We start from the raw sequence: 24,409 nt of genomic DNA, 5'->3' as shown, positions 1-24,409 counted from the left end.
CCATATAATCTTGGAGAAATATATACTGCATATGAAGGTGCTGCACGAATGTTGCTGCACGAATGTTGCTACATATATTGAAAAGTTAACAATTGGGCAGCGGAACTCACCTCTTTTCAACCAAACCTTATTTTAAGTGTTTAGTTGTTACTCCCGATATGAGGACGATTAAACTAACTTGAATTCTTTATTTCAAATTAAATTCGAGAAATGCGTTCCACATACTATTTGTCACCAAACTAGTGAGAGGACTGCATCTATTTAGCGGAAAGTGAAATTGAAGAATAATTCTAACTCCTTTTCATTCTTCCTAAGAATCTCCAGTATGAATTCAGCCTCGCACAATTGGCTCCCATGGGAATGAAGATTCTTGAAAAACACGTTCTACAAATGGAACAAATATTATGTTAATCAATAAATCTTGCTTAATAGGTTAGTTTCAGAATGTTTGTTTGAATCAGAGTATTTTTTCAAAGTATCCCTCTCATTAGACCAGATGCTTGTACCGACGTGAGCCATTCTTTTTTTTTTTTTTTTTATGAAAAAAGCAGTGTGAAATCTTCCAATTTGGCATTTAGTTTGGAATAAGGAATAATTGTGTAAAGGGTAAAAAGTCAAACGTGTTAATACTATTGCAAGAAGAAAAAGAGTTATATTGTGTGGACTTCAAATGATCTTTGAATTGTTTTAATATCCACATCAGATTCACCTCGCCCCTTGAGTATGTAGTTTTACAATTACTTTAAAAGCTGCTAGATTTTGTTATAATGACATAGAAAGAGTACTTGGATAAATCAGCAATACAAGGACATACAACGTTACAGTGATGGAAGGTCCAGGTATTCATCTTTGGTTGAAATTCCGAAGGAACGTAGAACAGACCTATGATTATTGTTGGGTTCCTCCTTTCTCAGTGTCGTTTGGAGATATGATAAAAAAAAAAAAAAAAAACGTTATAGATTTCATGAGTCCAAGGTTGAATAACATTTATGTGGAACGCACAAAGCCAAATATTTAAAAGCCAAGGATGTATAAAGAACCGAAACAGTTGAAGAGCTATAAGACAAAGAGGGCATAAAAATTAGCCAGAACTATCTAAGGTCAACTTTGCCTGAGGGAGTTAAAACGCCATTTTATATTTTATAAACGAATAATTTTAGAAGAAATGTTATAAATCATGTCAGTTCTGAATACTGACTACCGAGCTGCTAACACCCTTGGGATTGATAATCCACCAGCAGAGGCATCGACCTAGTGCTGTAAAAAATAAAAACAACACGTTATAAATTGCATGATCATCAAATTACCCAATTCCTTGATCAAGCAGTTTGTGTAATGGGATTGACACATACTAGTTGTCATGACGGTAGGACAGGTGTTTATCAACATTTGGGTCTTTTAAGATCGATTTAGCATGTGTTTCCATAGACCCATTTACTATTTGAATTATAATTGGTACTAACGGTCTCACCTTTAACTTGCAATTGGTGTAGTACAGATATAAGATTAATAACATCAGAGACTACTAGTATTCTTTAAAGTAAAGTGTCATTTTTGTGCATGTGAACTGATTTATATATAATGAAGGATTTTGCTCAAACTGGTGGCATCAAGATTTTTTGGTGCAAAAAAAAAGTTATTCAATAATCTTTTCTCCTTTTCAACTGAGAACTGCTCTGAAAAGTCTGTGAATGGCAATATTCGATTTAATAGCTGTATTTTGTATTGTTTAATGGGGTTTGTAACAGTGATTTCCAAACATAGGAGAATGAAGTTTTGAAACAGTAGTGAATGAAGCTTCATGCGAACGAGATAAAACCCAAACGATATTTGTTCAAATGGAAGGTTATTAATAAAGACATCATGGAGAGTAGGTGATAAATTATGACGATGACCATGACTGTGTTTACATCGTGAAGCAGAGCTAAATATATTCATTACATTCACTGAACTACATTTCCAAATTTTATCGAATCCAATAGTCTTGCTTTTGTCGACGGCGAGGTGTCGCTAGGTGAGGACTGTTAGTTCTAACGCATATTTTCTGAAAGATGCGAACTCTCATAAAAAGGTTTGAATGATCAGACTGAAGAAAATGCTGGTTTAAAATGTCATTTGTATTGATGTTAATGTCTGTTCTCTAGCCGAACATACGTTTATTAAGCCAAACAGTCCAAAAAAACATATCGTAGAAAAAGTTGTAGACTAGAATCAGCAAGAACACTTAGCAAAACACACCATGTACCTCAAATACACAGCTACATCAAGTAATGATAAAGTAAAACATCACATCTTTTATAAAAATCGACGTGAAATATGAAAACTAAGTGTATTTTTGCCACCTAATTAACCTTTTGTTAGTCTTTTTTGTTCTTTTCTTTAATTTTTGATTCTTTGTATTTTTTTCGGAATTAAGGTTTGAAGTTCATTTTGCTGAACTAGTATACTTTATTGTTAAAGGGTAACCAACATACGGGTATCGGATTTTCTTGCATTAGATACCTATCAGTGGCCTTCCGACTTTTTATGCTCTTTAGTCGGGTTCTTTCAAATTTTTTTCTATATCTTCTATATAAAAACAATCTGCATACTTTGGATTAATTAATCCGGATTCACAAGAGTAGACCCAGTCAGACCCCTTTTTGGCCCCAAAATATAGCACTTTTACAATTTTTGTTGAAATGTAAACGTTTAGTTATTTACTAGAAAAAATACTTTAGTTCCATGAATATAGGCTGTTTTTGACAATATATCATGCACATGCATCAGGTATTAGCATCATAAATACCGGTATATGCACAACTACTGGAATCTTCACAATTTTAGCATTTTTACTAATTTTAAGACGATTTTTGTCTAAAATGGAAGAGGCCACTTTTGTATTCTGTCATATTATTTAAATACATGTTGTGTTTAGAGATAATGCACAACATATATAGAGGATGGCTTGGACGGAGAGTTCTCATTGGCACTCATACCATATCTGTTTATACTTAGTTGAAACTGAACAGGAATATGGCATATTTGATAGATTTTTAACCGGATTCACGAAGTAAAAATCGGTTATTGATTTGGCAATGTACGGTAGCTGCCAAACAGTGTCTGTTCATTTACATAAGAACGCTTTGAATGATTTTTTCAAATATAGATATGTTGTTTCCTGTGACTTAATCAAGGTTAAGTTCAGCTTTCACGATATAAGCTTTTCTCCTTGTTGAGTTATCACCCTTGTTAATATCCAATATGACCTACCAAATAAGACTATTTACCAGGTTAAAAAATAACATGAGCAACCCGATGGGTGCCACATGTGGAGCAGGACCTGATTATCCTTCCGGAGCACTTGAGATCACCCCCAGTTTGATGGGCTTGGTGTTGCTTTGTCTATAATTTCTATGTTGTGTTTTGTGCATTATTATTTGTCTATTTGTCTTTTTCTTTTTTGGCCATGGTGCTGTCTGTTTATTTTAGATCTAAGAGTTTGAATGTCCCTCTGGTATCTTTCTCCCCTCTCTTTTACAAAGTGTTTGCTTTATTCCTTTTTCATTGTCAATCTTTATCAGTACCCATGATATCTTCCTTTTGATTTTGTTGTTACTGTGTTCTGCAGTTGATACAATCTAATATATAAAGATCTATCTAATGACCTTTTGTATTCAAAGTCAAAGTTGAAATGTAATGAATATTTATACAAATCTTTATAATTTACTTTTATTGTCTTTTCTTTAATTTTTGAGTGAATTTGTAAATCATATTCCATCAATTGAGTATAAAAACAGAAAATTTTATTTTGGAACCCAAATTAGTGGGACCCAATACCAATATTAACTTACATTTAAACAAAATAAAAGTAATAAATGGCAAGGCCAAAGCACTAACCACTAAGCAGAAGATACATCAACTGTTGTTGTCTAAAGAGTGTTCTCTTTACTATTAATCATAAAATATAGTTAAGTCCATGTTATTTAATGAGAAACATAAAAAAAACACTTAAAAGAAAAAGTCACGAAGCAGGTGCACAACTTCATGTCCTTCAGAAATATATTTGCTAATTTGGGTATAGTCTTTTATATATCAACATGATAAAAGTGTTCTGTGTGCATAGTTACACCTGGACACTGCCACAGGAAACAAATTACAACAATTAAAACTACAAAGCATGTGCAGGATTAAAATAACACAATTAAAATGGGCTAGTTCATCAATAAATACTTCACATGAAGTATGACAAGCCTTATTCCATTAGAATTCTATCATATCAACAATCAGGTACCAGTTACTGTCATCTTGCACTATCTTTAACAATATTTGCAATGCAAAAACTGCTGCTAACATCAGAAAAATATGCTGATTCATTCTTATAAATTAAATTTAATTGATTTTACTAAGACATTGAAATGCTTCGTTTTTCTTTTTTAATTTGTTGCAGAAGGATACACAAATATTTGGTCCTACATCCTGTTAGTACTTATATAGTGAATTTCTGTGATGAAGCTTTCTCATATGGTTAATAAGTTATTAACACTAAATCTGTTGGATGTGTACCGACTGATATTTAAGTATAAGAAAACATTGTTAATTTATAGTTGAATTATCTTGGAGTTATCTTTCAGTTACTGTTAGTACTATTAGATCAGAGTGGATTTTGTTTGTTTGATATTCAAGTCAATCTGATGAGGAAAAAGTACAATAACAAAAATGCAGAACTACAGGGAAAATTCAAATTGAAAGTCCCTTATCAAATGGTAAAATCAACAGCTCAAACACATAAAATGAATAGAAAACAACTGTCATATTCCTGACTTAAGAAGAAGACCTTTCCATCTCATTTTTACAGGGTTATTTCAACAGCATGTTATTGCTACTGTCCTATGTTATTGGTGGGTTGACAAATTCAGATTTAGACAAGAAATAAATTACTGTTAAAATTAACAGACAGATCAGACAGATCAAACTACATGATGCTTGATTTATTAAATACAACTTTATCATATGTACACCATAGAAAGATAAGATATCAGACTTAAATTTATTGATTTGATTTGATTTTTTGTGTTTTAACGCCACTTTTAAGCACTGCTTTTGGGCTATTTCGTGGCAACAAGTTTTTATTGGTGGTGAAGAATTTCAATCATTTAGTAATTGGCATACATAAAATACAAGCTAAGTGACTGTTTTCATTGATTAAAATGAGGATTTTTAAAGTATACCTTTGGTGCTATACTTTTCAGACACACTTGCTGTTAAAGTATTTATCAAAAAAAAATGGAAGACTCCTGACAGCAACTGGTACTTGACTATTTGTGCACCTTTTTCCTTTGAAAGACCTAATATTTGAGCAATCAGGTAGTCTTTCTAGACAGTATTAACTATGGACTTTAATACAGGTGTCCACAACCATTATTCAACATCCATAAATTCATAAATAAATAATTGTATCTTCATATTAACATCTAATGAATTGCAATACACAACTTTCATCCATTCATATACAGATGACAGCACATTATTCAAAATCAATAAAATGAAAATACATCATCATGTGCCTTGATCATTCTCTTTGAATTGTTTCAGTGCTTGTAAAAACACAGTTTTTGTCTCCTCCATCATTTGTGAATACATTCTCAAGTCCTCTTCCTTGGCTTTTAAAGTATTTTTCAATGTTCCTTTTAAAGAGTCTATTTCATCTTTCTGAATTTCAAGCCTAAAAGTACAAAAATTATAGAAAATAACAAGGTTTCAAAAAATATTTTTCATTTATAATAAATTTAGGCTCAAGTAGGATATACGGTACTATAGTTCTGGCTGGGTATGAGTGGAATAGTTAGTTTATTGTTCCGGCATATTTCCCTGAGGTGTAACCTAGGGCAATAGTTGTATCAGAGGGACAATAAACTTACTTTTCCACGAATATCCAGTAAGTGTTTTATTATATCTTAAAGGACAACAGACAATAAATGGCGGTGATAAATCAACTATCATAATATTAAAACAAGAGGCTCTCAAGAGCCTGAATCGCTCACCTTAATTTTTTTGGTTAAATCTCTCATCAATGATTATTTTGGCTTTTCAATTTATTTAAATGTTCTTTGAATCGTCCTATTTTCTTCAAAAGCAAAAAAAAAATCATTTTCTCCTATGTTCTATTTTAGCCATAGGAGCTATGTTTCTGACATACAAGGAAATGAAATATAAAATTTATACTAGATACTCTGAAACTCATTTAGCCTAAGTTTGGCTGAAATTGATACAGCAGTTTCAAAGGAGAAGATTTTTAAAAGTAAGTCAACATGATGAACAAATTGTGAAAAAAGTCTTTAAAGGGCAATAACTCCTTAAGGGGTCAATTGACAATTTTGGTCAAATTGACTTATTTGTAGATCTTACTTTGCTTAACATTTTTGCTATTAACAGTTTATCTGTATCTATAATAATATTCAAGATAATAACCAAAAACTGCAAAATTTCTTTAAAATCATCAATTCAGGGGCATTATACCTGAAAAACCAGTTACCCAATTCGGCTGAAAATTTCAGGACAGGTAGACCTTGACCTAATAAATACTTTAACTTCTTGTCTTATTTGCTCTAAATGCTGGAGTTTTTGAGATATAAGCCAAAAACTGCATGTTACCCTGTGTTCTATTTTTAGCCATGACGGCCATGTTTTTTGACGAAATAAAAAATAAAGCACAAACTTTATTTTATACACCCTACTGATCATTCAGTTGAAGTTTGGTTGAATTTGGTTGAGTAGTTTTAGAGGAGAAGATTTTTTAAAGTTAGCAAATATGATGAACAAATTGTGAAAAATTGTCCTTAAAGGACAATAACCCCTTAAGGGGTCAATTGACAATTTTGGTCATATTAACTTATTTGTAGATCTTACTTTGCTGATCATTTTTGCTGTTTACAGTTTATCTTTATCTATAATAATATTCAAGATAATGACCAAAAACTGCAAAATTTCCTTAAAATTACCAATTAAGTGGCAGTAACCCAACAATGGTTTGTTTGATTCATCTGAAAATTTCAGGGCTGATAGATCTTGACCTAATGAACATTTTTACCCATGTCAGATTTGCTCTAAATGCTTTCGTTTTTGAGATATAAGCCAAAAACTGCATTTGACCCCTATGTTCTATTTTAAGTAACGGCGGCCATGTTTTTTGACGGATCAAAAATCGAAGCACACACTTTGTGCAGGATAATCTAAGGAACAATCATGTTAAGTTTCATTCAAATCCATTCAGTAGTTTCAGAGGAGAAGATGTTTGAAAAATTGTTAACGAGGACAGACGACGACGTCGACGGACGCCAAGTGATGAGAAAAGCTCACATGGCCTTTTAGGCCAGGTGAGCTAAAGAAGAAACCAAAACATAACGTTTACTTCATAGATATGTTCACATACTAAGACTATGTCTTGCACTGACGTCAACCCTATACTAGACACAATGGGTAAAACACGATGTCATTACTCCCGCGTTATTTTCAAAATCCTCACATCGCGTAGCTGGATTTAAAATTCTGCAAAAAATAAAGATGCTTGCAGTCAAATAATTTCACCCAGGTCCAATGGTTGGAAATTTTTGACCGGTCCAATATTTCAAAGCTTGTAATTTGCAAAATAGTGAAAATATTGTGTACTTATTTTATAAAGAAAATGATAACTGAGGTATAATAATATCTGCTATTTAAATATCTAGCACTATAGCAGATTCAAAGAATAATTTAAAATTAGAAGAAAAACTATTCACTGATGATTTATCAGTTAAAGTTAAATGTGTGAATAAACTTGTAACTTACGTAGTAACTAACTCGTCTAGATTCATATTTTGTGGGAGATCATCTTCATCCATTTCTCCAAACACTGCAGAATCTCTTATACTGGAGGCTACATTAACACTACTAGCTCTTCCAGACTGCTTCTTACTTCGGGAGGGTAAACCATCTGAAAAACAAAAATTTAAGTTAACTGTCTGAAATATCAACTTTGCTCATTTCTTGATAATTTCAAATATAAAGAAACATTAATTTTGAGTATACATGTATGTCTTAAATTTTAACCCCATTTATCTCTAAACAAAGCACATGAAGGTATTTTTTTTATAAATATTTGCATTTGAAAATAGCTTGCATGCAAAATCATAGTGGGATCAAGACTGTATTGTATGGCCTTAACTCATCAGATAGTTTCATTCTCACTTACCACCTTTACTTTTACTGGATTGTTCTATTTTAGACTTCCCAATCTGTTTCTCTAACAAGGCGTTCTTTTTTCTTTGATTTATCAATTCATTTTGTACATCAGCTACTTTTTGTGTACTTTCATCAGATCTAAAAATAGAAACAGAACTTATAGTATTTGTTTTTTGATTTTGTAAGCAGTCATTCAAAATTGTTTTTTTAAATTTAAATACATTTCTTGTGAACAATTAACTTTATATTTGAAGGAACAGAATATTTAAATCAAATCTGAATGGATAGTATTCAGACCTTTAAAATGATTTGATTAAACCATAAAAGTAATGACTCACGATGTTTTTTAACAATAAATTAAAACAGAAATAAATCAACTTAAAAAAATAACTTGACATTCATTAGTAACTTAACAGCCTAAAATACAACAACAATTATTAAAAAAAAAAAAAAACCAGCCAATAACATTCAGATATATAATGCACAGTATATACAAAAGTATTAAAACAAGTAATCCATGGAACTAATACCACTATCAGCATAGAATCATATAGACACTTAACTAACTTTTTAAGATTTGTATTTGTTCACAATGAGTTACCTTTTTTGTAAGATCTGTACTAACTCTGAAAGTTTTTCTCTTTCTACATCAGCTACTTGCATAAGAGTTTTATACTCCTGGCACTGATAAGTTAGCTCATTCACAGCACGTTTGTCTAAATTATTGCTGAATTGGTATAAAAATAATAGGTTTCATTTAGGTGCATTGTCAAAATAAATATGACAAAAAGTGTAAGAACAATGTTCAAATGTCAGCTTAACATGCACATATTCAATCTGTTCAAGGGCAAAATTCCAAAATTTGTTTTTGTTTAATTTTTTTTTTATATAAATATCAAACAAGAATTGTACTCTCAAATCTTTTTTTTTTAAAGTAAATTACGCTATTTTGTTTTTTGTTTACTCTATAAATTAATTATATTTTCGATAGAAATTAATGTTTTCTTTTGTTATAAACTAAATTTAATATGATAATTTTTGTAATTTCTTTAATGTTTTCATTTGTAATGTATTTTCATCTTTATTTTTTGCTGTATTCAGTTATGCAACTGTACTTACACAGAAAAGGATGGTTCTCTAACCAATGATTTTCTAGACTGAGACCTCGCTGAATCTAACATACTATTTACAGTTGGTGGTCTGTCACTCATTCTATAAAAAAGTTCAAAAATTGATCTGCAACTTGTAATATTGTTTTTCTATGCCAGCATTGTATTGATTTGTTGATTTCAATTTCAACAACCAAATGAACATATTTTTGACAAAACTTTTAACATTTTTAATATTGGCAGGTGTGCTTGACTTCAATCATTAAAAATTGACTAAGATTGTCCATTTTCCTACAGAAGGTGGTTATTCTATACTGCCATTCTTGTTTCCTCCATCATAAAAATGACTCCCATGAAATAACACAGTAGTGCTGAAAGTGGCATTTAACACTAATCAATCAATCAATCAATCCTGGTTAAAAATAGAAAATAAAATTTGGACTTTTTACTGAGACAGTCATCCACCCTATACATTATGAATCACATAACAGTCATCCACCCTATACATTATGAATCTCATAAAACTTAAAATGGGTTGAAATTTTTATGAATACCCTTTGATTGTACAACATATTAAAGCATCTTTACATAATTTTTATCTCGCTATACAATATCCCATATAAAAGATGGAAGATATATTGAGGGACTTAAATCATGGGTACTGGACTGATATCATGTAGCTCCATGTTAATGTGTAGCTCCTTCTTTTGAACTTATATGATCCAATTTAGAACATACAAATACTGATCAAGAGAAATTTGTCGTAAACATCTTAGTAAATCATTTCAAATAAAGAAATGTATCATTCTCATAGATATAAGAAGATGTGGTATGACTGTCAATGAGACAACTCTCCATCCAAGTCACAATTTGTAAAAGTAAACCATTGAATGGTTATGATTCCTTGACTAAGTTTGTAGTATACACATGAAAAACAAGTTATACCTTGATTCTGTAGGTGTTACAGATGACAGTCTAAATTCTAGTTCTACATTATCATTAGAAGACTGAGGTCTGTTAGAGGGCTGGAACAACATGTTGGCATTTTCCATCTGTGCTTTCTGTAAATGCTGATAAGAGAAAACAAGACCATACATTTTATATTTTTACATGTGTTAAGTCAGATTTTTACTATATTTGATAAAACATTGTATACTAAAGCAACATTTAACATGATCACATATCTCAATTTTATGAAAACATTTAGATATTTATTTTTTCCTTATCTGTCTACTATAATCGTCACAATGTCAAAGTGTAAATTCACAAAATATTGCATGAATTTATTATTGAGATTTTTAAAGAAAGAACAAAAACCTAATTAATTATTGCAATTTTAGCAATCTGCATACAGATATATGTAGCGGATAATTTTTTGCATAAATAAAAATATCACAATAATTTCTCAATTTACATTGTTGTAGAAGCAAAACTAACATTCAATTTTAACTGTTTAATTTCATCCTCTAATGCATGAACTTTTGTCTCTTTTTCAGCTACAATGATTTTAAGTTGCTGTACGATATTATTATCATGCTGTTTTTTCATTTCCATTTGTTTGACTTTCTCCCGAGAATCAACTTCTGTCAGTGTCTTCGTCTCACTAGTCTGTTCTAACATTTTTTGTAGCTGTGCTTGTTGTAACTGTAATGAAAAATAAAACCATGTTTTATATTTGTAAATAAAATAAAGTTCTTGGGTAGAACTTAAAACCAAAATGGAACGAAGATATAATTTGATATGGCCCTTCATATTTCTTTAGTCAAATTTTCAGAAAGCAGTGAACCATACAATGTTAACCGAATTAGGCATTCATCTTTGCCTCATAAACAAAATCCAAGTACTAATAAATTTACAATTCATACAACCTTCAAATTTAATTAAGCAAAAAAAGGTCTGGTTAAATGCAGTATTTAAAACATTAGAAAATGAGTATAAGATATACAGTTCAAAGTTTCAAGTAAGAAATCTAGAAATTCTATAATATCAAAGCTTTTAAGACCTTTAATTCACAATGAAGATATAATGCAAGAATAGCATGATATGTTAAGAAAAACAACTTTTTATGCAAAACTATTTTTTTATAATGTATTTTCTTTAATATCAAATCAAATAGGCTGGCCATCATGTATAAACAATTGTATACAGAATGATATATGGACAGCAAAAAAAATTATAAATCAAAAAGATTGAGAAACACTACCATGAGTGCTTCAATGAGTTCATCATCATGTTGACCCTTCTGTACCATTGTCTGCATTTGCTGTTTGAATGACTTTATTTCTTTTGACAAAACAGAATTTCTGTAAAAAAATCAAAAAAAATCAGGATATATGAATAAATAATCTGACTTCTAGCTATATAAATGTTTCATAATTCAGCATCATAGACAGCATGCCTTACTCAGTTTAAGGTAGATTCATGGTATACCGCCATCTTAGATTGTACAATCACAGTACAAAATCGGTCTAGTTATTTTCCCAAATAAGCAAATTTGGAAACAGATTTGCAATTTAATGGTTAGACTGTTTATCTATATAAACAAAACTTGTTGATTTATTGTATTATTCAAAATATTTTAACAAATATCAACCTTTTTGGTTTTTAAAATCATTTTTTTCAAATGAGTCATTTGAGGGGAGATAACTCTTTTAGTACAAAATTTATACTGGGCTAATAGGGAATTTTTTTATTTTTACTTGTGGCAAGAAAACAAGTTTGGTGACACCATGTTTTCTTTTTATTTTCTTAAAACATATTATAAAACCTATCTTCTCACAATTTATTTCAAAATTCTATCTCATAGAATTTTTTTTATGCACTCTTATGTGTGTTTTTTCATGAACAAACTAACCAAATTTAGGCAATTTTCAACGACTCATAGCTTGAAAAATAGCACGGTGACCCATACTTATTTCTATATTTTTGAAAAAAGCATAGTCAAATCTTCATTTTGGCAAATTATAAGAAAATCCTGTCACAAAAAACATTTACTTATGATCTACCTTAAATAATCCAAAGTTCTTAGTTTAAATTTGCTGTTAATTATAATTCTGACCTGGTAAATTATTGTTCCCAGTGTTAATAATGAAAATTCAGCCTCTTTGATATCAATTTCTTGAATTAATAAAATTCTGATTCCATTCACCAATGCATGAATTTTAATTAAACCTCAATCATGTCAATATCATTCCATTAATACCTGGATTTTGCAGCATCTAATTTCTTCTTTAAATTTTCATGATCTGATTCCAATGCTTTGAATTCATTTGCTGCTCTCTATAAAAGAAAATCATTACATATATGATAAATATATATCTCTCATGGACAAAATTCATCATTTTCTGAAACTCACAAAAGGGAAATGTTAAAGAAAATGTAAAATTTACAATAGTTGTAATAGTAATAGGAAATACTTCTAAACTCACATAAACAGTTATTTTGAATAAACTTGCAAAAATCTTAACACAAATAAAACCTAAGAAAGCTTCAAAACTGAAGGATCAAGTTTAAATTAAAAGTTTAACTGCATACCATTTATTTGACTCACCTCTTGAGCTTCCTTTTTTTCTTTGTCAATTTTCCTGAGCTGCTCTCTATGTCTGTCATCACCTGTTCTCTTCCTAGCAGAAGAATTCCCTAACATTTCTCTCTCCAAGTCATATTCTTTGGGTTTGGAGTTTTCCAACTTCCCTTTTAACTCTTCTACCTGTGAAAATTGCAACATTACAAAATAGAAAATATAACTGACTGTAATTCATATCACTTCTAGAAAGGTTTCAAGTTTAACAGGCTACAAAATCTAAGTCAAATTCCTACTGGTAATTAAGCATCTATTTAAAGAGTCTAATCATAAGGAATATGAGTACTAATTTTCACGCTGATGTGACCAAAACTTCATGGTAGACCACCTGAACTGTATAATGAAACAGCACAAACAGATTAAGAACCAACAAATGCACAGTCCATAAAACACAGTATACTACCCACTATCATAATTCAGATGTTATATAGATATATAATAGTACATATTTTTCTTATATGAACCAGTTTTAAAGTTAACTATATTATATATAATAAGTTATGTCATGGCAGTTATGGGGCACACTTTTTTCATTGTTGGAACATCCTTTCTATTCAGGAATCTTTTAAGTTACTTACAGTTTTTAAAATATAATTAAAAGTTAATCTTATAAAAAAAGTTAATACTGCTCAATTAAAATTATAATTCAAATTTTATAAACTCTTTAAACACATTCAGTACTGGATTAAATATGATTGAACCAAAAGTATTGGAAAACAGAAAGAACATGTCTGACAAGGAAGTAAGTATCTAACAGATTTCAAAGGTTCTCAGCATTACAAATCATCACTGATGACCTCATATGACAAAAAAAGATAACAGCATCAAATGTTTGACATTTGAAGTGGTATAATACATTCATTTCATACATCTAGCTGGTAAGCAAATAAATCAGCAATGGCTACCTTTTGTTGTAGACTAATAATTTGCTGTGCTCTCCCCCTCCAGCTACTCTGCTGATTCATTAAGGATTGTATGCTGATATTTTCTGTTCCAATTTCTTGTTGTAAAACCTAAAATTTAAAAACAAACTTTCAATAAGATTATAGCTTCTGTAATCATAAACCAAACCTGCTTCAGATAAAACAATATCCTTTACAGTTTGTTTTTTTATCCTAGTCAATTAAGATTGGAGGAGTCAAGTGCACCTGCACAAGCTGGGTGTTGACTGGCTAGTGGTAACAGTAGTAGAACTGCATATACCACTTGGCCACTGATATAATGACATTCAGGCACAAAATATAAGTGATATTTACACACTTTAACATTGAACTCTCATATTAATATAAGAAACAAACATGAAAAATCATACCATGCGATATAATATAACATATATTACTAGACATAAATAAAACACCAAAAAGGTACAATTGACTTGTAATAATATATAATACCTTTTGAGCCATCTTGATTTCATTTTTGAGTGTAGAACACTGTATCCTGTATTCTGACATCTTATTCTCTGTGTGTCTTAACTTGTCCTGTAAACCTTTCACATCAACCTCATTCTCCTTCTGAAAATAAACCAGTAAAATACAGATTATAGGCAACAGTCATTGCAATTCATAATTTAGCTAGGTATGTTTGTAGAAATTTTTAGCTACCAACACCTAAAATATATTGGATCCTTATACTGAGTTAACTTTAACAGGCATATACCAGGCATAAAAAACAATTGTCTCTAAACTTGAAAAAACCTTATTAAAGATCTCTAATGTTATGTCTTATGCATTTACTAACTTTAAACTCCTTTATCGAGTGATTGAAAAAAGGATAATTTATACACAAAATTCCTTACACTATATATCTGTGTTATGTGTAAGATAACCACCACTTTATACATACAAATTAAACTTGAAATTTCACAGAAAGTTTGACATAAATTGTCAATCTGGAATACATTAATAATGTTACTAGGTTCAATATTTACATCACATTTGCTTGTTTTGTACACTCCTCATTCAATTATGCCTAAAAGACTATAAAAATTTTATAGAATGATAACATATGTGAAATAATTCTAAGACTTTTAATTTAGTTTTGTGTCAAAATATTTCATTGAATTTGTTATTTCAGTGTGTAGTTTAGGTATAGTTTTGACAGATTCTTCATTGAATTTGTTATTTCATGGTGTAGTTTAGGTATAGTTTTGAAAGATTCTAAAAATAGCTTGAAATATTGATTGCTCGGTAATTGTAATTTTTTAAATTGACAAGTCATATACTATTTTTTTTTTACTTTTTCGTCCAACTGTGAATTTAAACTAATAGCTGATCCCAGCATCGACCTTGTTTCTCCTGGGATGTTAGAAATCTGAAAAAAATAAAAATAATAATACACAGGTTGCAACAACACAACACATTCATAATGTTTATTGCAAAACAAAATAAAAATTTCCTCAGTCATCTACTCTTGGTTGAGGTATTTAAACATTATCTGTTCTATTGTCCCATTGAATAGATGCACTAGCTCCTCTGTGTAGCATAATCACTGGGACCTTTAAATTTCTTTTGCAATTCTTCTTCAAACAAACAAAGTTGGCACAACGAATAATCATACTAAAAATTGCTGATTGGTCATGCAGTCTTTGAAAGACACACACCTTAAGTTGAAAATGTATTTTGAAAAATAAAGAGTGAAATTGAGATGTACTCCAAATGGCAAATTTCAATCTGACATATAAATGTCCAAACAAATCAAATAAATATCAACTATTGATTCTTTTACCCAACCATGTCGTGCTTTAATGACAAATTCAATTAAAGAATCTAAATCCACGGATCTATGCATAATGAAATACCATGGGAACATAAAGATCATTAAGGGTCGTGAGTTCATAAATCCTTTCTAGGAATTGCATTTTTTTTATTGACAATATTCTATGAATGAATGAATGATTATTTTAATATCAAAGGGCAACCTGAAATATAATACCCATTACATTCATATATATTATGTATTTTTCAGTCAGCCAAAAAGGCTTAGGATGCACTCACTGTACATTATGTATCAAAATTGAAAATAAAAATGAATAAATAAATAAATATAGTTAAAATTTACACGCATAATATAGTAAGGCACATATCAATTGATCACAGACTGTCTGATTGTTTACCAGTTCAAAATTTATGTTGAATTTTTTTGAAGTAAAAGCTTTTAACTGGACGCCTGTCTAACCTGATTTTGTAATTCCATACATTTTTTGCCATATTGTTTAACTTTAGTTTTCTCTGACTGAAGTTCAGCTGTAAGTTCTCTGACTTTTTTTGACAATTCTACAATCTTTGTTGCTGCAGCTTCATTAGTTACTTTACCACCAGCTGAAATGTACAAAGAATAGACTTTTATATACCGTATATAAACTAAATTTGAAAATGCTGTAAATAAAATGTACTTGCTCTAGAGCTATCACTCTTAATTTTTATGCCCCATTTATTATGTCTCATTTATGGGCATTATGTTTTCTGGTCTGTGCGTCCATTTGTTCCTTCATCCTCTCATCCATCTGTTCTGCTTCATGTTTAAGTTTTTGACAAAGTTGAAGTCCAATCAATTTGAAACACATGTTCCCTATGATATGATCTTTCTAATTTTAATGCCAAATAAGAGATTTTACCCCATTTTCACTGTCCACTGAACATGGAAAATTATAGTGCAGATGGGGCATCTGTGTACTATGGACACATTTATTCTATATTTTGTGTGTCTTCATTTTTCAAAGTTTGTTTTGACATCATATAACTATCAATTCAACTAAAACATAAGCTTATATATGCTACTAATGTAGAATAGAATAGGTTTAGAATTTTAATCACATTTACTTACTTTTCATGCTGGCCTCATCTCTTTTAAAGTTAAGTTCTCATATCAAAATTAAAATCTTTCGGTTACAACACATTTCGTATCTTAGGTGGCGGCCAAGGTTTTCCTAAAGCTTTTTCTAAATTGCACAAAATCATCATATTTTGACAAAATGGCCAAAATCGGCTTACTTAGGAGAATATAATGAACTTTTATGAGAAGAACTGATTTATTTAGCTTAAGTCTTTTAAAATAGACCCATTTACAAACCAAATTGTGACCTTTTTGGTGTTTTATGATAAAGATGATATTTTAGGCCATATTGTGCCATAAGTAAACCTTGTCCTTTCACTTAGATATGAAGAAAAAGGTGAATCATTTGATTATGTCAGGAATAAAATATAATTAATACACAAACATTGTGGCGCCTGGTGGAGTATCATGTATTTGATAAACATCCCTCCAACTATTTTACTGTTTTATATCAGTGGTCAAGGCTAATAAAATCTCAGAATTAAGTCAACTCCTTATTGCAGAATATTCAATGAATATACATTTATCGTCTAATTGAATATATCGGGTAATGGTATATATTTGCTGACATTTAAGGTATCTGATTTGCTGGAGCCTACTATACCTGCTTCATCTTCTTCTCTTTTCTTCTTTAAATTTCTTATTTCAAAATCTTTCTCACTCAGTAGTCTGTACAATCTTCCATTTTCATCTTTTACTTCCTGAAATTATTCATGTATAAAACTGTTCCTCAGAAATATATACATGATATTAATGTACATTTAACATTTTATTTCAGATATTTTCAGTGTCCATAAAAATCTTTACTTAACATATTAAGGAGACTGGCTTGTCATGTTTTGGATTTTTTGTCAGATTTTCGGAATCCTCTGGTTTTATCCATTTGAATGCCTTGAAAAAATTTGCCCGGTGACCCCCATTTTTCTTTCTGTAAATCTTTTACATAAGCCATCTGTAAAAGTCTTATAAAGTTTTAATAACTTTTTAACAGTTTTTGAGAACTTCAACCTGTCAATGATAAAGCTACGAACAGTCAAGAGAGAGTATTTTCCCACCAAAATTTCAATGGCCTATATCTTGAAAACAAGCACGGTGACCTGTATATTTTTTTTGCTCTTTGGATTCCTTTATTAATTCCCTATCAATATAAACTAGTGTTTTGAAACTTTGAAACTGAGAAGCGAACTCCCTTAACAATGTCTAGATACTAAAACCTATCTGACTGTAATAACAACTATTGACTAGAGTAGAAGCCAAGTATTATTACACCTAATCTAAGCGATATGATGTAGTCTTATATAGTTCATGTTGATTTTGTAGAAAACATAGTTTTCAAATAATTAGTGCCAGTTAATTCTGAATGAAAAATGCATTCACAGCTAATGACATCCACCTATGTTAAAGTTATATAAAATGATTACATGTTAAAGAAATGAATCATGAAATGTAGGTGATCTTAATCATATAATGATAGCTATATATAGGGAGCTGTCTGTATCTGATGAAAGTATTCTTATAAGATGTTACATTGTTATTCCGGTTCAAAGTTCATGGCTAGTGACTGTAGTTTTTGACAGAGCAACATGAACTAACTAGGAATTGTTTAGATTTAAAAACAGTTTTGTACAGCCAATTATATCTGTGATAGTATACATGTATAGCAATAAGACCATAAAATTATGTTTGTTCTGTAAAGTTTTTATTTTTTTAATATTTCTTTAGTATCTATTCTATCAAATAAAAGAATGTCTTTACCCTGATTTGATTATTTAAATGTTGTACTAGTTCCTCTGATACATAACCACTGCCTTTTGGTACAGGATCTGCTAACTGAAAAATACAAATGTAAAGTTTTGATAATATTAACATTTTAATACATGTGAATAAAATCAGAAGGAAACCTTCTCCTAAAATACATACTGAAAATTCAAAAAGAAAATAATATATAAAACAAATTATTTTATTAGATGATGCTTCATTAATACACAAATGTCTCTACAAAAACAATTTGGGCTTATACCATAATAGACTACATGACTACTGAAGAACAGCTGTCAAGATTATGATTGATATGAATTAAAGTCAAGTAATTACCATTTGAAACAGAGCCACTGTTGTTTTCTCTGCAAACTGGATGCACCCAAGAAAGATGACAGTTTATGGGAGAAGCAAATTCTCCCTCTGTAAGTTCATGCAATATTTCTTCATTCTGAATGATTATTATTTTATTAAATTATGCTCACTTCCAAGTGTAAATGCATTGGAGTGAAAAGCTATATTTATAGCTGACATCAAAATGGTACATTTGTCTTACTATAACAAATACAGTAACAACTCTTTCTGTCAAAACTTTTACTTACCTTCAGGTTTAAATCATCATCAACTCCAAAGGCATTAGATGTATTAACTATTGATTTTTCTTTACTTTTTTCTTCTTTCTTTTGCTTCCTCCTTTGTAATTTCTTCTGTTGTTGTTCTTGGAGTAACTGGAATTGTTTCTTTAGTGTTTCACTTGTTTCTGATTCCATTTTGTAATTACTTTTATCCTAAAGCTGAAAACCAATTTCAGATACAGGTATATGCTGGCACAAAATAAATCACTTTTTTTAAACTTGCAACAAATGAATATTCACAAAATATCAAACACCAAGTCATTTGTCTCTAAAACTTTTAAAAGAAAGGCAAAAGATTCCAAACTACTATCAAACTCCTCACAAGCTGTTAAAAATTATCATCTTTTGTTTCTTCATTAAAAATCTTCAATGTTGTTTTACTTATACATTTACCAAGCTAGTTTGAATGATTTTAAAACTACTTGTTTTTTCACTTAAAACCAAACACATTTATTTGATGTATACAATAATGGCAATGTTACAATAATGCACAACAAGCTTTGTAAATACCAATTAACAGTAATCTTAAATAAATCACAATTAATAATTAATCATCTGATCACAAAACAAAATAAATCATTGAAAAAATTCAAGAATTTTATTCATGAAAGTATAAATATTCAGAGATGTATATACTTCTACAAAACATATTCTTATTCAACAGGTATTTGAATGAACATCGGTTGGGAACGAATCCAAGGTGCACACAGATCTTATACCTATAGAGCTGTTGAAAGGTCTTTCACAAATGCTGAATTGTCCTTGATGCCAAAGTGACTTCAATATACATGAGTGCACTGTAGATCGCTCAATTTTGATTGAGCACTAGGCAGTAGACTAGTGCGTACATATAATTGAGAATGGAAATGGGGAATGTGTCAAAAAGACAACCCAACTAAAGTAAAGAGCAGAAAACAGCCCTAGGCCACCAATGGGTCTTAAGACACTACCGAGAAAATCTCATACCTGGAGGGAGCTTCAGCTGGCCCCTGAACAAAAATTGTGTACTTGTTCGTCACAATATACTCTGAAACATATAAATGGTCTAAAAGTAAATTAAAAAAAAAACCATAGTTGCTTCAAGTAAAGTCTAAAGACCAACTTATTATTTTCGACCAGAAATGTAAAATTACGGAATATTTGTAATGAGGACATTGGTGAAAACGTGTTCTATAGACAGTTACAGAAAGGCCATGGGAATTTGTGTATTGTTTACTCCGAAATATTCTTATTTGAAGATAAACAAAATATACTTTTTCTTTGAAGCATCATTAGCAACAAAAATTTCATTCCAATCATAATCATTAAATAAGAACAGATTTCATTGGACAAGTGCTTCCTGCATTGTTAAATTCATTTTGATTGGTTGAAATAAAAACTAACATAACAAATGTATGACGGAGATGATAAATTTCCGAGACAAATGTGTGAATTTTCTTCTGGTCACCGTAAGGGGCTCCTATAATTAGGAGCACCACCATCAGTTATTGTGTAAAAAGGAGGACATTTGGAGTCTTTATCCGTTCAGATTAATGCGAATATTTGCCTACCCAGTTTTACTCGACGTTAATCTCCAATATAAATTTCTTGTGAATATATCCAGATATGTATTTCCAAGATTAAATGTTTATTGTTTTTTTGTTCAATTTGGATATCCGAGCACGGATCAAATAGGATCGAAGTACAAACCAATACACGTCATAGAAAGTGTAAAAACTTGCCCATCCTGATGCAGCCAAGTGGTCTTGCATAGGCGCCTGGTAGAAATACTAATCAGTCTAGCGGCAGATACCCAATAATCGAAAAAGAATGTAAGTAAATAAAATTGACGTAAAACTCAGTTAAATTGCACGTACAATTCTTTATAATTTGTCACCTTGATTATACTTTCAATCTTGTAATAAAACAGTTCTCATTCCATGCATTTATATTGACCAGTTACATTGGCCATGCAATAATGCTTCTTTTTTTTCAGAAAAATAAATGTTGTCTGGAAAAATTGTCTGAAAATTGCAAATAGGCTAGTACGTCGCTGTGTTTTGTTATTTTACTTTGTATTACTAGGTATAATTTTTACTACACATCTTTTTACACTGATAAGAATAAGAACCACCTTTGACTTTTTTTTTACCTTAGTATTATTTCTAACATTAGCTAGCTGAATGCAGTTTAAAAAAACTATACAGTAGGTACAACATGAACTATATACTTACTAAGTAAAGTAAAGGGGGAAAAAACCTACTAAGGTTATAATCCCTCATGCAGAGCTACAGAAATTGTCAGTTTTAGTTGACAGTTTGCTCGTTAATAGCTCCTCACCTGCCCAGGTCTTATATAGCATTGGCTATCTATTTTGTTTTATTTTTTTAGCGTTTTTACAATATACGCACCTATAGTTTAAATTAAGTTCAAACACCCTATAGTACAAAAGTTTTGATTAAAATTATGGAAAGAGTTAACTGGACAAACCGCATACCCTATGTGATTCCCACGTACTGACGACCGGACAGGTATAAAACAATATATACCCCGATATTTTGTCCCAGGGGTACAAATAACATGCACGATAGAAAAGAAAGGATATGAAACACATAACACAAGAAAGGATATGAAACACGTGATACAAGAAAGGATATGAAACAAGGATATGAAACACGCGATACAAGAAAGGATATGAAACACGTGATACAAGAAAGGATATGAAACATACACGTGATACAAGAAAGGATATGAAACACGTGATACAAGAAAGGATATGAAACACGTGATACAAGAAAGGATATGAAACACATGATACAAGAAAGGATATGAAACACATATATGAAACACATGATACAAGAAAGGATATGAAACACGTGATACAAGAAAGGATATGAAACACGTGATACAAGAAAGGATATGAAATGAAACACGTGATACAAGAAAGGATATGAAACACGTGATACAAGAAAGGATATGAAACACGTGATACAAGAAAGGATATGAAACACGTGATACAAGAAAGGATATGAAACACGTGATACAAGAAAGGATATGAAACACGTGATACAAGAAAGGATATGAAACACATGATACAAGAAAGGATATGAAACACATGATACAAGAAAGGATATGAAACACATGATAACAAGAAAGGAAAGGAAACACATGATACAAGAAAGAAACACATGATACAAGAAAGGATATGAAACACATGATACAAGAAAGGATATGAAACACATGATACAAGAAATGATATGAAACACATGATACAAGAAAGGATATGAAACACATGATACAAGAAAGGATATGAAACACGTGATACAAGAAAGGATATGAAACACATGATACAAGAAAGGATATGAAACACATGATACAAGAAATGATATGAAACACATGATACAAGAAAGGATAGGAAACACATGATACAAGAAAGGATATGAAACACATATATGAAACACATGATACAAGAAATGATATGAAACACATGATACAAGAAAGGATATGAAACACATGATACAAGAAAGGATATGAAACACGTGATACAAGAAAGGATATGAAACACGTGATACAAGAAAGGATATGAAACACGTGATACAAGAAAGGATATGAAACACGTGATACAAGAAAGGATATGAAACACGTGATACAAGAAAGGATATGAAACACGTGATACAAGAAAGGATATGAAACACGTGATACAAGAAAGGATATGAAACACGTGATACAAGAAAGGATATGAAACACGTGATACAAGAAATGATATGAAACACATGATACAAGAAATGATATGAAACACATGATACAAGAAAGGATATGAAACACATGATACAAGAAAGGATATGAAACACATGATACAAGAAAGGATATGAAACACATGATACAAGAAAGGATATGAAACACATGATACAAGAAAGGATATGAAACACGTGATACAAGAAAGGATATGAAACACGTGATACAAGAAAGGATATGAAACACGTGATACAAGAAAGGATATGAAACACATGATACAAGAAAGGATATGAAACACATGATACAAGAAAGGATATGAAACACATGATACAAGAAAGGATATGAAACACATGATACAAGAAAGGATATGAAACACATGATACAAGAAATGATATGAAACACATGATACAAGAAAGGATAGGAAACACATGATACAAGAAAGGATATGAAACACATATATGAAACACATGATACAAGAAAGGATATGAAACACATGATACAAGAAAGGATATGAAACACGTGATACAAGAAAGGATATGAAACACATGATACAAGAAAGGATATGAAACACATGATACAAGAAAGGATATGAAACACATGATACAAGAAAGGATATGAAACACGTGATACAAGAAAGGATATGAACACGTGATACAAGAAAGGATATGAAACACATGATACAAGAAAGGATATGAAACACGTGATACAAGAAAGGATATGAAACACGTGATACAAGAAAGGATATGAAACACATGATACAAGGATATGAAACACGTGATACAAGAAAGGATATGAAACACGTGATACAAGAAAGGATATGAAACACATGATACAAGAAAGGATATGAAACACATGACACAAGAAAGGATATGAAACACATGATACAAGAAAGGATATGAAACACGTGATACAAGAAAGGATATGAAACACGTGATACAAGAAAGGATATGAAACACGTGATACAAGAAAGGATATGAAACACATGATACAAGAAAGGATATGAAACACATGATACAAGAAAGGATATGAATTACATGATACAAGAAAGGATATGAAACACATGATACAAGAAAGGATATGAAACACATGATACAAGAAAGGATATGAAACACATGATACAAGAAAGGATATGAAACACATGATACAAGAAAGGATATGAAACACATGATACAAGAAAGGATATGAAACACATGATACAAGAAAGGATATGAAACACGTGATACAAGAAAGGATATGAAACACATGATACAAGAAAGGATATGAAACACATGATACAAGAAATGATATGAATGAAACACGTGATACAAGAAAGGATATGAAACACGTGATACAAGAAAGGATATGAAACACGTGATACAAGAAAGGATATGAAACACGTGATACAAGAAAGGATATGAAACACATGATACAAGAAAGGATATGAAACACGTGATACAAGAAAGGATATGAAACACGTGATACAAGAAAGGATATGAAACACGTGATACAAGAAAGGATATGAAACACATGATACAAGAAAGGATATGAAACACATGATACAAGAAAGGATATGAAACACGTGATACAAGAAAGGATAT

At 30.6% G+C, this 24,409-nt stretch overlaps 1 protein-coding gene across 2 annotated transcripts; it reads right to left on the bottom strand.

The window, feature by feature from the left end:
* Positions 1 to 3,697: 3,697 nt before the first annotated feature.
* On the bottom strand, positions 3,698 to 20,476 carry LOC139512918 (coiled-coil domain-containing protein 13-like). 2 transcript variants are annotated; one of them, XM_071300893.1, is made up of 18 exons: positions 20,372 to 20,476; positions 19,086 to 19,277; positions 18,481 to 18,555; positions 17,330 to 17,426; positions 16,069 to 16,211; positions 15,130 to 15,204; positions 14,286 to 14,405; positions 13,797 to 13,904; positions 12,859 to 13,017; positions 12,511 to 12,587; positions 11,512 to 11,611; positions 10,746 to 10,952; positions 10,254 to 10,378; positions 9,319 to 9,411; positions 8,801 to 8,926; positions 8,210 to 8,337; positions 7,807 to 7,951; positions 3,698 to 5,704 (listed from the first exon to the last, which is right to left on the bottom strand). In XM_071300893.1, exons 2-18 carry the CDS (start codon positions 19,251 to 19,253, stop codon positions 5,539 to 5,541), a joined length of 2,112 nt encoding a protein of 703 aa, XP_071156994.1. In that variant the 5' UTR covers positions 19,254 to 19,277; positions 20,372 to 20,476; the 3' UTR covers positions 3,698 to 5,538. The 2 variants fall into 2 exon arrangements, with proteins under 2 accessions (XP_071156994.1, XP_071156995.1); XM_071300894.1 differs by lacking the exon at positions 20,372 to 20,476 and adding an exon at positions 20,085 to 20,140.
* Positions 20,477 to 24,409: the final 3,933 nt, after the last annotated feature.

This window comes from Mytilus edulis, chromosome 2 (genome assembly GCF_963676685.1).
Source record: "Mytilus edulis chromosome 2, xbMytEdul2.2, whole genome shotgun sequence".
In the NCBI taxonomy this organism is placed as follows: domain Eukaryota; kingdom Metazoa; phylum Mollusca; class Bivalvia; order Mytilida; family Mytilidae; genus Mytilus; species Mytilus edulis.
Note: the sequence above shows the minus strand (reverse complement) of the source record. Positions and strands in the feature narration are given on the sequence as shown.

Bases quoted from the DNA above. Each gene is read 5' to 3' on its own strand.
- LOC139512918 (XM_071300893.1), bottom strand. From the start codon at position 19,253: ATGGAATCAGAAACAAGTGAAACACTAAAGAAACAATTCCAGTTACTC. The intron at 10,379-10,745 runs GTTAGTTTTGCT...TTCTCTTATCAG, and splicing joins TTAAACAGTTAAAATTGAAT to CATTTACAGAAAGCACAGAT. The intron at 5,705-7,806 runs GTAAGTTACAAG...TTGTACTTTTAG, and splicing joins CTAGACGAGTTAGTTACTAC to GCTTGAAATTCAGAAAGATG.